General features: G+C 39.0%; 1 protein-coding gene across 1 annotated transcript in view; it reads right to left on the bottom strand.

Annotated features, from left to right (window-relative positions):
* The window catches only part of LOC145352698 (stAR-related lipid transfer protein 9-like), a 300,938-nt gene that overhangs the window by 43,664 nt on the left and 242,256 nt on the right, over nt 1–15,018 (bottom strand). Inside the window, exons 24-27 of the mRNA XM_080202937.1 lie at nt 3,231–14,630; nt 2,461–2,664; nt 1,002–1,185; nt 402–536 (exon numbers count right to left, since the gene is read on the bottom strand). Of these exons, the coding sequence (XP_080059063.1) occupies nt 402–536; nt 1,002–1,185; nt 2,461–2,664; nt 3,231–14,630 (11,923 nt within the window). The remainder of the gene's footprint in view (nt 1–401; nt 537–1,001; nt 1,186–2,460; nt 2,665–3,230; nt 14,631–15,018) is intronic.

The raw sequence follows: 15,018 nt of genomic DNA, 5'->3' as shown, positions 1-15,018 counted from the left end.
AATCAAGTGCTGGGGGGAGGGGTGCTGACAGAAAGTTAGAATTGAGGTCACAATCAGATAAGCCACGATCTTATTGAATAGCAGAGAAGCTTCAAGGAGCCAAATGGCTGACTCCTGCTCCGAAGTCCTATACTCCAAACTTGTTGCCCATTTACTATATTACATTGGTGATTTTACTTCAAAAGCACTTCATTGACAGTAAAGAACTATGGAATGGCCAGAGGCTGTGAAAGGTGCTATATAAATGCATTTAACTAACAGTGACTAGGATCATTTCATTCTTAGATACCAAACCAAAATGGGACATTAGGATCAACAATAACTATCATTTTAACTATTGTGAAAATTTTAAAACTCAAGTTCTCATCAGCCAGTTTGTTACCCAATGTGTGAATTCTGACCTTGGTTTGGAGATTGATGTCTGGTGGGGCTGTGTTGCTGCTGCTGTAACCTGATGTGGGATTAGAAGACAGACTAAGATTTGAGCCAGTGTACAAGCTGTTTCTGCTGGCTACATTTGTCACCCTCCCTTCCTCCTGTTAAGGGAAAAGTAAAACAAAATCAAATATATAATACTGAGTAATAATCAATCAAAACAAGTCCTAACAACAGCTTTAAGAAAGCTGAGGATTAATACAAATAATATTCCTGATGGATATGAAAGAATATCCCAGGAAGTGCACTTGCATACATGCTTACAGGCACATTATTCTCTTCACTTTTCTGTTAATAGGTGGATATACAATTGTGTCAGGTGAAATATATTCCATTTTGTCATTTTCAGAGTTACATGTTTCATTAAATTCTTTACTCCAATTCCGGCAGTGATACTCATCTTTTAACAATGTTGCTAGTTAATTTCAATGGGACTGTTGTAAAAATCATTCCAAGTTTAAACTAAGCTCTAATTCATATACACAATACAGTTAATGTCAAATGATTCATGACCATTCAGGGTTAACACAAATGTCCAATTGGATTTTGTATCACCTGAAGATTACCTTCAATAACTGAGAGATCATCTGTTGTTGCAAACGGCATTTCTCCTTTTCAGCCCTTGCACGTAGTTTATCTCTTGCCTTTGCTATTTCCACTTTTGCTTCCTCTCGTGCCTTCTGGTAATCTCTAAGTAGATATTCAATTTCTGAAGTGGTTTCTTCTCTACCCATGGCAGCTGCTTGAGTTCTACAGGATTACAACAATCACAATAAAGCATGTCACCACCAAACACCATGCTTTATATCTTCTTGGATTTAACTAATGCTTTGGTAAAGACCTTCAAAGGCTGCAGGAACAAACTGAGATCATGTTTGGACTATCACTGACATACATTAACTGATGATGAAATGATCCCTTTATATAACTAAAAACCTCAAAACACTGTTCATAGTTCTTGAGGTTTCATGAAACAGTATAACAACAATAATTTCTCTAGATTGTCATACATTTTACTCTATCCTTTTTTGACTAAATGTTCAATGGGAATGATAAAAATGAGTTAGAAAAAGGTGCCTAGACCTCAGTATTGCAATTAATGATTTTTCTAATTTACACCAATGACTTAGACCCAGAAATATAAATTGGTCAAATTTGGGAAAAGGAAAAAAAGGAAGAAAACAGTTACATAGAATCAGAAGAAAGTACTGCACAGAAATGTGGCCATTTGGCCAACTGAGTCTGCTCTGGCTCTTGCAAACATCAATTAATTTGTCCCATGCTCCTGAACTTTCCTCACATCAGTGCATTTTTGTCTTTCGAGTATTTATCCTTTTGAAAGCTACTATTGAATCTATTACCACCACCCTATCAAATATCTTCATTCTTTGTGTTAAATAGTTTTCCTCACTTACCTCTGGTTCTTTTGCCTTAACTCTGTTCCCTCTGGTTATCAACCCATGCATTTCTCATTTATCTAAACATTTTGTGATTTAAAGCAGCTCTACTAAATTCCGTCTTAACCTTCACTCCTCTAAGGACAGCAACCCAGCTTCACTGGTCTATCCATGTAACATCATCCAAGGAACCATTCTTGTATGTCATTTTTGCACCGTCTCCAAGGCTTTTGACATCCTTCCTAAAATGTGGAGTGCAGAATTGGACACTAAATACTCTGGTTGAGGAAAACCAATGCTTTATAAAGTTCCAACATAACTACCTTAGGCCTAAGGGCCTGTTTCCCGTGCTGTTCTTTGTTCCAAACCTTGCTTTTGTACTCTATGCCTCTATCTATAAACCCGAGATCCAGGTGCTTTTTTAACTGTTTTTGTTCCTGTCCTTTTGTGATCACTGGCCATCCTAAACTGTTTGAAAAGTAAGGAGTGTTACCGGATTCAAACAGACAGACAAGTGAGGGATTGAACACTTCTTTAGCATCCACTCAATATAGTTTTCTCTATTTGTCTTGACAATCCCTTGCTGAAATTTTCCTTATATAACTGATGTAAGGTATAACTTATATACCGTGTGTTTTCCACGACACCCTGTCGTAACCGCTGCAGATAGTTCCTCCACTTGCTTGGGAGGTCTTGTTCCTGATGGGATGTAGATGGATGCTTTTGGCATTGTAAGGTGAGATGTTTTTGTGGGCTCAGGCTGCGGGTCCTTCGGAATTTCTGCAGTTTTTCATCTCTCTCCTTTCTCAAGGTTGCTATGGTTTTCATGTGCCTTTTTAAAATATTTATAAGAAATATAGAAAATCAGTGTGTTGATTTGTTTAATAACCTTTAATGATGATCAAGTGACTAACACACAACTGCAGACTGTATCACATTCAGACCTACAGTTAGTTTGAGTGCACAACCAAAACGTACTAATTACCTCGACATTTACTAAAACAGATGACATTTCTGGCCATGAATATCACTTCTGTTCAGACAACTTCTATTCAACCCTTTCGTCTACATTGCTATAGTACCAAAAATTGGGCGTCACAATGTGCAGTTATTACGGATTAGTGCGACTGCCATAGTTACTAAAAAAGACAATTTAAAAATCCACTTGGGCATTGAGAACAGTGTTTCATGGCAGTGGAAATTCCAATCAATGCCTGTTTGCTAAGGTGACAATGTTGATAACGTGGAGTACAGGATTAAAAGAGTAATTTACAGTGGGAAATTATTTTGGATGAATTGGTTCTGGGTGACACTGAACTAGACTTTCTCATCACATCACTGAGTTTTCAGCGACTGAATGTGCAACTAGATATCAAATGTAAATAGGTGATCATTTACCTGTCATAAAGCTGCTGTCTTATAGGAACGTTTAAGTCATCTGCTGCTCCACCTTGAAATATTCTTAACAAAGCATCCGTTTCCCCCAGACCATAATTCAGCTTTGCTTCAGTGAGTTCCACCGTCAGTTGGTGCTGGTTAAAGTCCAGGTATATTCCTGACATGATCTGAGCACGCTCTTGGCGCAAGCTTTCGATTTCCTTCTGCCTTTGATCCTGAACCTCTGATTTGAAATCCACAATTTCTGTATCTCCATCTCTAGTTTGCTTTTGCTCTGTTTTTCTGTCTGAACTGGCAGCTGTGCTGGTACAATTTGTTGTTAACAGAGGACTATAGTGTACCCCAGACCAATTGCAGAACTTGTTATGCAAGGGTAAGTCTCCAGGGCCTCTGCAGTTGGCTGTTCTAGAATTGGACATTTGTGGCCTGTTACAGTCAGTTGTGGAGGGATTCTCATTCAGAAGCACTTCTGTGTTACATCCACTTGAAACTATGGATTCAGCATCTTCAGTGGCAAATTCAATAGTTCCTTCACTCATTATGGATGTGCCCAACACGGAATTACAATCACTCATGGAATCATCTTGGTCTGGAGTTCGATCCTGTGACATTCTGCCTTTTTGTTTGTGGGGGTCAATCCCATCTTCAGAAAGAACACTGTGCTGCATGGAAGACACACTTGAAGATCTATGAAAGATCCTTCTAGATAGCCTTGTGGTACCATCACTGCTTTTACTAAGAGTGGGAGGAGAGAAAACCAGTGGAGAATTATGAAGTGTTGGTGGAAAGGTAGAAGAATTTGCCTGTTTTCTTTCATCAGCGTTTGAGGTTAAAGGCATTTGAATGTTTTGAAAAACCAATTGTGGCTTATTTTCTTTGGACTGTTTTGAGTTACAAAGTGGTACTTGTTTAACAACATGATCTCCTCTCATCACATCATGTTGCCGATTGTAATGTTCAATGCAAGCCTTTGCTGCTTCTGACCTCACAGATGATTGAATAGAATTGGATTGAATGCCATCCTGCAGATCTGCTTTTCTCTCTACTGTAACTGAGCTTGACAAATCATGTGGTGTAAAGTTACATTGCTCATCTAACAGAAGCAAGGACATACTATTTATTGCCATCTTCTGTTCATCTTCGGATTCCATTTGTGTGGAATTGATCTTTTTTTGCTGTTTTTCATTAAAACTATACCAAGAAGCAGGCCTTTGCTTTCTTTGCCAATATATACAATCTCCAACTGGCTCTCCACCTTGAAGGCACAGAAAGGATTTGCTGCGAGACCTGTGCTTCCCTGACCCAGCTTCGAATGTTTGAATAGGGGATGATGCTCGGTCCACTACAACAGTTGACTTTATGTCAGCAGAAGTAGGTTCTTGACCAGCAAAGCTCTTCATTTCCCTATCTTCAGAGAGACTGGGATAATTAGTTTCCACCTTTGAAAATTCTGATACAGTTTTGAATGAGCTGACACTTGTACCTTGTGTGAGATCACATTGAATTGATGTCTGTGACGATACTGCAACTGGTGAAATGCCTGGACCGAATGAAGAATTTTGTGATGCGTTTTCTACTAATTTCTGAACATCTGGTGAGGCAAGGGTGGATGTCCTGACAGATAAATCTCCATCTTCCATGGAAGAAAGAGAACAAAGTGACTGTTTCACGATATCATGATGAGTATCGCGATTTAGCACGGCACTGTTCTGTTGTCGTTCCTGCAGTGTTAATGTCACATTAGTGTTTTCTTGAGACACATTAACATCTGAGCCAATCACTTTTACAATAACATTAAACTCTGGAGATCTCTGAATTTCATTTCTTAGATTTTCCTGACTAACTTTGTCTAAATTATGAGACAATGTTTCTGTCTGAATGGCTACATCCACTACTGTCTGGGTACAACTATCTGCTGTTCTGATTGTTCCTGATGTACCACTGTTTTGGTCAGACTGTGAAGTGGTTTCACTTGAATGGTTTGCATTTGAATGGATGTTACCCAATAGCTCTGTGGTGCTATGAAGAAGCTGTGAAAGGTGGACAGAGAGGTTCTGAAGATTTGACCAGGGACTTTGTTGCACTGGTGTTTGCATTGGAGTTTGGGTGTAGCTTCTCTGGTGTTGACACAGCTTTTGAGGTTTCACTCTACCTAACGTTTGGGTTTCTTGGTTGCAGGTCAGTTTCAAAGATCCATTGGAGGAAGACTTTACAGAAGACTCTATTGGATAAAGGAGTACAATTTCATCGACTTGCGACCTAATATTTTCAATTTCAGAATTAGAACTTGGAAATTGTGAAGACTGGAAGAACGAAACAGTTGTGGATGAATCACATGACCTTTGATAGGTATCCCCATCAAGATCACCACGTACAGGACATGCACCTTCAAAAGTCTCTCCTTGGAAGTCACTTTCATTACTTAGTGTGTCGGATAACGCTCTTGTATTGGCATAACAACTTAAATGTGAATTAAAAGGAGAATTTTGAACATTCAATCCATTGTCAGCACTGGAACATCTCATAACACTACCAGGATGACTTAGTTTTGGTTGGACATTGCATACATCGCTTGCACTTCCAAAAGCATACTGATTCCAATTGGTTCTGCTCAAATCATTGCTTTGCAGCTGACGGACATATGGATTAATATCACTGGAAACAAAATGCATTGGATTTTTATTTTCATGGAAACTCAATTCCACTTCAGAAAAACGCTGATCTTTAGGTTTTTCTACAATAAAGTTTCTTGGATGAAATTCATCAAATGATGCTGAGATGCAACTGTCATCACTTTGCTGTTTGACTGATTGATTACTCTGTCCCTGATCACAAGGTAAAGTGACACTGGAATGGACTACGGCATTATTAGTAGAAATCTCTGAATCCATATTGACTGAAACTCTCTCTTGTACAAGCTCAGGCTTAAGATGTAGTTTCTGTCCAGGTCTTTTATCCATGTCTCTTTTTGCATTTACTTCTATTTGGTACATACTTTGTTCTCCATATGGTGATGCTGGAACATCACATGAATTTAATGCAGCCAAAGGTTTTGTGATCAATGCTGCAGGAGGACTGTGCTCACTGGGACCTTGTGTTAGGAAATCAACATTGTGTGAAGACGAATGAATAACTGGTGCTGATTGTCTCTGTTTCAGTAACGGTACCCTCACTTCTTCTTCATAATTTTCTACTTTAGTCATAGTTGTACTCATTGACTCTTTGCAAGTACAAACACATGACTGCGACCTGTTGATACCCCTCCCACACTGTCTGGTTCGAAGCTCTTTAAGTGAAAGGAATTCAATATCAATTTCTTCATCTGAACTTGATGAGTACTTTGTTTTGTCTGCAATTGGTTTAATTCTTTTAAGCCTCTGTGATTTTTTCTTTACCACATTAGTTGTATTTGTGCTAGATCTAGTGTCCGAGCCTTCCAAAAATTCTGAATTGGAAGAACCATGTCCTTCAGTATCCATTACGTTGATTTGGGTTACCGAAGAGCATTCAGAGCAACTACTATTACAAGAATCTGAAAGTATCAAGAGATCTGTGCCAACTGTTCCACCCATTTCTGTGCACTTACTGCTTTCATGTGATTGAGAACTGAATTCTCCAAACTGCTTACATTGTCGGACTGAATCCTCAGTATGTTCATAAATGTCAGAACTCAGGTTATTGCCATCTGGCAGGTCACTTTCTCGAGAAGAAAATTTGTTGTATGTTTCAGCAGTAGCACAAGTATTGTATAGGTCCTTCATTTGTAATTTGGATTCTTTTCTAAGTTGATGTTCAGGAATCAACTGATTTTGAGTCTGTTGTAATTGTGGTACTGACTGTTCTTTCAAATGGATCTGATGGACAGGAGTGTAGAACATTACACAATTGTCACTGTGGTTTATTTCTGGCTTACATTCTGATGTAGCAGTTTCAGACCCTTTCTGAGTCCTAGTTTGAACACTGGCCTGGTTAATGTATTCAATTATGTTTTGAGGTAGGAAGTCAACTTTGGTGGGGCACTTGGACTTCTTTTCCTCCTTTATATTAGCTAAGATTTCATTATTTTTATTGCAGAAATCCAATGATAGTGTGCTTTTATTGCAAACCAGCTCTTGCTCGAAAGTACTCGATTCAGTTTGCAGTAGTAATTGTGCTTCTTCATATCGTTCATTACCACTTAAATGCTTCTTCATTGAACCATTATTTGTTGAATCAGGTACACCTTTACCATTACAGCTTTTAGCATATCCAACTGTTTCAGGAGAAGTCTCACTATCAGCTGTAACAGGTTCTTCTCTACGCTTTAAAGGTTGTTCCGATGCTGTTACATGCAAGTTTAAAGGAATTACAGTTAGGTCTGAAACACCCACCTCAATAAGATCTCCATCTATCGAACCCACTGAAGAATTTTCTCCTTCCCCTCTATAATGCAAGGCAATTTGTTTCTGGTGGCCAGACGATTTAATGAAGCTTTGTGGTTTGAAAGCATTTACACAGTCAGAATTTGAAAAATGCACATCATGGCATTTAGTTTCTGCTTTTAACAGAGAAGATGGTAACAATCCAGTGATGCTTGAGGATTGCTCTTGAACAGATTGCTGAAGCATCTTTTGAATGTGTTGGTCCCTTCTTGCTGCAGGGTGTTTCTTTAACAGCACAGAGCCCAATGTGTTTGACCCAGATGATTTAGGCACGACAGCTTGCTTTGCATCATCTCCTAATGTCTGAGTTTCAACTGTTTCTACTTTGTGAAGATAAAATCTCTGTTCACTTTGGATTTCTTTTTCTTCTTGTTTCACCGAGACAGATTTGGAAGATGTGCTCCTGGTTGTATACGATTCTTCAAGCTGATGGGCAATCGACCTTGCTGGCAATACTTCAGATTTCTCACGTATAACCTGACTTCCATCCAACTGAGGAATATCTTGCAAAGAACTTTTAATAATTTCAGTTTGGCTTTCAACATTTAAGCCAGAGGCTGAACAACATGTACTGTATGTATTCTGATCAGGTAAACTCAAGGGTGACTGTTGGCCTTTAAAAACGTTGTGCTTTTGAGATGAAGTCATGGCATCTTCCATGCCCAAATTTACCATACTTAGATCTGAATGAACAATATTTTCGGAAGTTTTCTGCTCTTGATTATTGACAGCCCCATCACCAGTTTTTGTCTGGTAGTGGTCAGCAACCCTAGTCTGGTCAGTATGTGCTAATGCTTCTGCTGCCTGCAGATCAGCCTGAAAGTCACTTGCATTAGAAATTGCTGTTGCGTCAAACGGCAACCACATTCCATGTTTACCTACCACCTCCTTTAAAATTATATCCTGTCTTGGCAAAGTATTAACAGATTTCCCTGTTGCTAAACATTCTTCCCTCTTTGTGATTGCACTGTTAATTTGGCAATTACTTGCACTGGCCTTTTCTTCATTGATTTCCTTAAGATCATTTTTAAAGGTGAAACAAGACTGAAGTGTCCCCAGACCACTACTCGTATTTTCCCTTCCAATTGTATTCCTCCTGGATTTTGAGGTACCTGTGTCTTGGATGGTTCTCGCTGGCTTTGAAATTGATACTGTCTCTACATATGACATACTTTGGTCAATGTTCTGCAGTAAAAGAATGTCCTTTGAACACGTGGCTCTGTCAGTAATAGATTTACTTTCAGCTAACTGTTGATCTGCAATATTTTCACAAGACAATTTATGGTTAGGTCTCCTCTCCAAATGAAAATTCTCACCAATATTGGAGACCAAATTACTTTCCACAGAATCAGACATTATGCTGTTCCTTTGAGGGTCTTGCAATATTTTGAAATCCATAATTGCACGATTCTCTATTCTTCTTGCTTGTGCACATTCCTGACTCGTCCACAGTTGCTGACTGTTTAATGAATGTTCAACCATATCACACGGCGAAGCTGTTGAACAGCTTCCATGCCCATCAGAAACAATTTCAAACATCTCTGTCTCTTGAAGTGACTCACACTCAGGGTTTTCTATCACTGGCAGAATTTTCCCTTGCAGTTCCTTTTGTTCTCCATTGTTAGAGATATTCATCCAACTCACTGCTGATTTTATAACTTTGGGAATCTTTGGACAGTATTGCTCAATTATCACACTCTGAACTTCATCTCTTTGTAATATATCCCATGAATATCTGTCTGCAAGAATTTGTTTAACTTCACTTTCATGTGCCATACATTTGGAAATATGAAAGCTGTCTACTTCCTGATCATTGCTAGTACAGGATCTACAAACTGCATGAGGATATTTGATGGGGTCTTGATGTTCAGTTTCAGCTCTGCTGAAGTTTAGCATTTTTTCTTCACACATATCATGCTGTTCCTTCATGATTGGAAATTCTTTTGAATTTGTGCCTGTTATATGAATATTTACAGTATCATCAACAGGTCTTGAAGACAACAATGGATGAGAATGATTTTGCTTGGATCCGTTGTCAGTGTCCAAGTGTGGTATCAATCCTTCCACTAATGAACAGGTAGCCATTTTGTTTTCTTGAGGTCTTTCATTTTGTTCAGTGCTGCTTCTGGTTTCCACTGAGATTTTACTTTTAGCTAAACCTTTGACATTTTCACAGTTATTCATTATTGTTTCTGTAATTTCAATGATCATATTGGTAACATCTTTAGGTACACCTGCAGGTTCAATGGTCTCCTTTTGATCTGGTGCACAGTCAACCATTGTGAAGGGCAACTGATTATCTGCAGTTTCTGTTACATAATCTGTGTCAGGACTATCCCCATCATTAGTCCTCTCTTCAGATTTAACAGTTAGGTTATTCTCTTGAATTAATGCTATGGTATCTCCTTCCTGGCTTGACTTAATATTAAATCTTTGCATATCCTGAATAGTATCTGGCTGCGTTTCATTCCTCTCAGTTGGATAAACTAGGAAGTCAGTCCCACTTTGAAATTCACAATCATATTTTGACTGTGTTTGGCTTGAGACAGTTTCATAACTGTGTTCGATGCCTAGATGGTTCTTGCTTTCCATCACAACACTCCGAGCCACCATAGAGAGCCCTTGCTTGGCTTGTCCTGCTGCATTTCTCATATGACTTGCATCATAAGATGCATTGATCAGGTTCTGAAATGCCACCCTTGATGTGTCTGCTGTACCACAAGTTTCTGAGCAAGTCCAATCGCACAATTGAGATCTCTCCTTTGCAGATCCATCAACCATGTCCTCATTTGCAGTTATACACTTTCTTGTGCAAATTTGTTCCAAGGAATATTTAGAAGAGCTGAAGCCCTCAGACATCACGTCTCCTTTCATTTCTGTCACCTTTTGAAATGCTTCTTCTTCACTATTGTTATTCTCATTCAATTTTACAAAACCCTCATTATGAAAGAATATTACTTCATTGGATCTGTTTCTACTTTTAGGTGTACAGAAAGTTCTGACTTTCTGTAAAGTAGGAAGTACACAGACTTTGGAGTTATCTGCTATGTCAATACTGGCTGTTCTGGTACTGTCACCTGTTTCTGCCATACATGATCTTCTGCTTATCAGAGCTACAGTTTGAAGATAATTGTCAGTTGTTCCAGAATTGTTGCCAGCTTTCTCTGCTGCATCACTCACAATACTGTTCTCCTTTGACTTGCTCTGTTCTTGATAGTCACATACTATTCCAACCCTCTGAACTGACATTGTACAAACAATTCTCTTCTGATCATCTTCAGCATCCCTATCAGACAATTCTTCTTCTGCACAGCCAGCTCTCTGAATAGTCTGTTTTTCACTAGTGGTTTCATATTCTTTAGATTCCTCAAAAGATCCACTGTCTATCTTTGTTAGTGATTCTCTAGTCATATCTGCCAGCAAATTGTGACCAAAATAAGATGGGTCTCCTTGAACTGCATTATTCACCATCATGTTACTTCTCTTAAGTTTTGCTGCAACAACATTATCACAATCTTCGTCATTTGCAAACCTTTCTTCTGTTACACTGTTTGCTGTTAATAGGTCAAAGTCCACATCATTTTGGTTGACATCAGTTTCTTTTTGGTCATCAATAGATTGGTTAACTTTAGTTTTCAATCCATTCCTATTCATCTGTGGATTTACTGTTTCCAGTTGGCATATCATGTTCTCCTTTATAGGGATTCTTGCCATATTGGATCCATATGATATTTCTGATCCTTCTTCAACCAGGCTCTTAACATTTTCAGGCTGTTTGATGAGGAACTGTGGCAGGTGAGACCTTGAAATAGATTCAGAAGGAAAGTTGAGTTTGTTTGGAAGTATGCTGTATGCTCTATTCAATTTTGGTGCTATATTATAATCTAGATTAAATCTGTCCCAAAACCTGCTTTCAGCTGCACTGTTTTTAGGTTCTTCACAAATAGAGTTGGGACTACTTTGCCCAGCAGGTAAATTTAATACAGGTACACTGTCATTATGTTGCTGAACATTTGAGTCACTATTAAGTGGGATGCTTTTACAATTCAAGCAGTCAACATCAGGATTGTATGAAATTTTGCTCATCTCTTTCTCATTACTTCTGTCTTTTGATACACATTCTTCATTTTTGTTACATGCAGTGCCACTTGCAATACTTTGTTCCCGTGAAAAGGAACCACCAATTATCACCTTGAAATCTTCAGTACAAACTGTACCATCCCCCTTGTGTAAATGCTCATCATCGAGAGTCTTGAGTTCACTCATCTTGGTTGTAGTATCCAATGGGTTGGTCACAGCCTGTAACAGAGTTTCTGTTGAAGTATATGTGCTGTCATTCCTCGAGAGATTCAAGTGGCCCTTTGCTTTCTGTAGATCAACATTTACTACAGAACTGGACATTAGATCCCCACTGTTTTTTCCTTTGGTTACATCACATCTTGTGTCTGGACTTCCCTGCATTATAATGGGTTCTACAGTTTGCTTGTCTCGATCGCGTACTAAAGATGATTGTTTTATATGACTATTCCCATCCTTCAGTAAAGTTGAATGAACAATATCTGGATCCATATTTTTCACTGTACTAATTTTCAAAAAAGGTTTGCTCTCATTGCCAATTAAAGAGGGTGTCAGAATCTTGCTCTCAGTAAGTAGGTTATCATCTACTGCATCAGTCTTTTCTACAAATGCACCACTTTCCACCACAGGTTCCATTACCTGCTTCATTGGTTGAGCAGCTAGTCTATAAAGGCGACTGGAATTACAAACAGCTGCAGGACAAGAAGAATCTGAGAAGATCTGGGATTCTGTCTTATCACAGGATTGACTGTGGCAGGATAATTCTTCTGACTGTAGAATAAATTGTTTGGTGCCAGAAATAGTTATCTTCTCAAAGCTGGATGAGGAACTGAGCTTGGTTGTATTCACTGTTGAGGCATTATCATAAATATATCTTCTGTGATACTCATCACCGCCCAAAGGACTGCACTGAGACCATTTGCAGGTTCTCTCAGTTTCTATGTTCTCTTGTTGCTTTCTCTGTGTTACTTCCATCTCTAAATCGACATTCTGCATGGGAGCAATTGTATCTGTACCAGATGTTGTAAGTTTCAAATCAATACTGGGCATAGAATATTCTACAAGTTCTCTAGATTCCTTTAAAGAATAAGATTGCTCTGCAGAAAGTATCCTATCCAATACAATTCCTATTGGTGTCTTTATTTCTGGTACATGCACAGTTTCTATCTCCGAACTGCCAAGCACTTCAGTTACCTGAGCCATGGTATGATCAGTACAACTTGGATCTTGCATCATTACTTCACAAGTTCCAGACGTACAGATGAGAAGTTTCTTTGTTTGGGCTGAATCCTTTTCTCTTTCTGATTTGCTATCTTTATCGTCAGTGCATGGAATGTTGTCCTCTTTGACAGTAACAAACGTAGGTGTCTCATGAAAATTATGGGTTGCACCATGATGCTCAGTCTTGTGCTCTGGATCAGATTTAAACATAGGGTGGGTGCAATTATTTTCTGATCTTTCAATTAGTTCAGCCTCCACATCCCTACACATATTATTTAGCCCTAATGAGACTGCCAGAACAGCAGATCCACAGGATGACCAAGCATTTGTCATAATCAGAGAGTCATTTTTATTGGGCTCTAGATTTTCCAACTGTATACTTTTCCCCACGTGTGTTGCCCTCAACTCTGTGTCACTACTCAAATAAAAATGCTGCTTTTTTAATGCCTGAGCTCCAACATCCTCCTTTTTATCAATTAGTACTTCAGGAACATGGTATGTTTTGTTTCTGTCACCTTCAGGCCAAGGTAGATTCCAGTACACTTCAGCAGGCATTTCATCAGATGCTGTTGATTCAGTTGAATCCATTCTGAAAATCTCACTTGGCCCTTCCACATCAGTTAAGCTGTCCAGAGAAATACTTCTCCCTCTGTTTGCAAGTTTGTGTCTGGCTACCTTATTGTAAGAAAAGCAAGCATGGGCATCATCTTCACCAGCATTCAGTGTGCCAAGTAGTTTTGGGTCCTTGTCCACCAGTGAATCCTGGGACATCTGACTATCATCACTTTCGCTACAATCCTCATGCCATTTGCATCGCTGTCCCTCCAACTCTTCCTTCTGCAACTGCACTTTTAAAGCATTTGTATATGCAGACGAGAGAGAATCCACAGAACACAAGCTTTCACCATCTGACAATCCCTCCTCACCAAACCAGCCCCTTAGTGAATCACTAGCAACCGTGGTGCTAGAATTTAGTATTTTGTCACTGTGCCATTTCCTTGTTATGCCAGAATGAGGCATTGGTTCCCGAAGGATACTAAGATTGATCAGTGAGGAAGAGCTCTTGATGGGAAATAGGCCCAGGCTGGGGGAAGAGGTTTGAAAGGCACTCTCCTTGCAGATCCTTTTGGCTCTGCCCTGTCGTCCACATGGTAGCTTTCTACTAATGCTGGAAGGAGATAATTTATTGCCAGTACTCATGAACAAATATTTGCATGTTAAATCCTGTCTCGTGTCTTCATTATTTACTTTAAGTAATTTATCTGTGTTAATTTGAACATCCAATGAGCTTGCCATCAAATCTGATTCAAGTATCCTAGTCTCAGATAGCAAATAGCTTAATGAATTTTTATTTTCAGCTATATTACTGATTAGTTGATGGACCTCTGTCTGTAGGCTGCTTGCATCATCCATTTTAGATTGCTCTTTGCTCGTGTGATTACCGCCTTCAGTTGATTGTTTTAAGGTGTGGATCTCTGAGACTTTCTCGTGTTCTACAGCCTTTTGTTTCTTTTGTCCCCATGCAGGTAAAACAGTCTTGCTCCCTGATTTTAAACCTTGCCTCCTTGTATTGGATAATCCCACTTGTTGCAGAGATCCCACTGAGCGGGACTTCTGTGCTGAGTTTTGCTTCTTTATTGTCTGAGGTGATGTAGCTAAGTTCTTTCTTTTCAGGAAATCACTGTAAAAACCATGTGAAACATTAAAATGCAATTACATCATTGGAAAATCACACCTCAAAAAATACATTCGATTTCTACATCATTTCTAATTATTTTGGTGATTCAGTCTGTTTATAGCTGCATTGATATTGGTTTTAATAGTTTCTCAGACCCAAGCTGCCTCCTAGCAGTGGTTCAATGTATAGCTCGATTGCCTTTGAGTCAGAAGCATTTGGGCTCAAGATCCACTCCAGAGACTTGAGCATGCATTTCAAGCTGATACTCCAGAGCAGTACTGAGAAAGTGCTAAGATTTTTAATCAAAGTTGCATCTGCCCTTCATGTGGACACGCAAGATCCCATAGCATTATTTTGAAATGGTCCAAGCCAACATTTATTCCTCAGCCAA

The sequence above is a fragment of the Carcharhinus amblyrhynchos genome, chromosome 14, assembly GCF_965287045.1.
Source record: "Carcharhinus amblyrhynchos chromosome 14, sCarAmb.v2.hapA, whole genome shotgun sequence".
In the NCBI taxonomy this organism is placed as follows: Eukaryota; Metazoa; Chordata; class Chondrichthyes; order Carcharhiniformes; family Carcharhinidae; genus Carcharhinus; species Carcharhinus amblyrhynchos.
The sequence above is the reverse complement of the archived record's forward strand: the minus strand, read 5'-3'. Positions and strand labels throughout refer to the sequence as shown.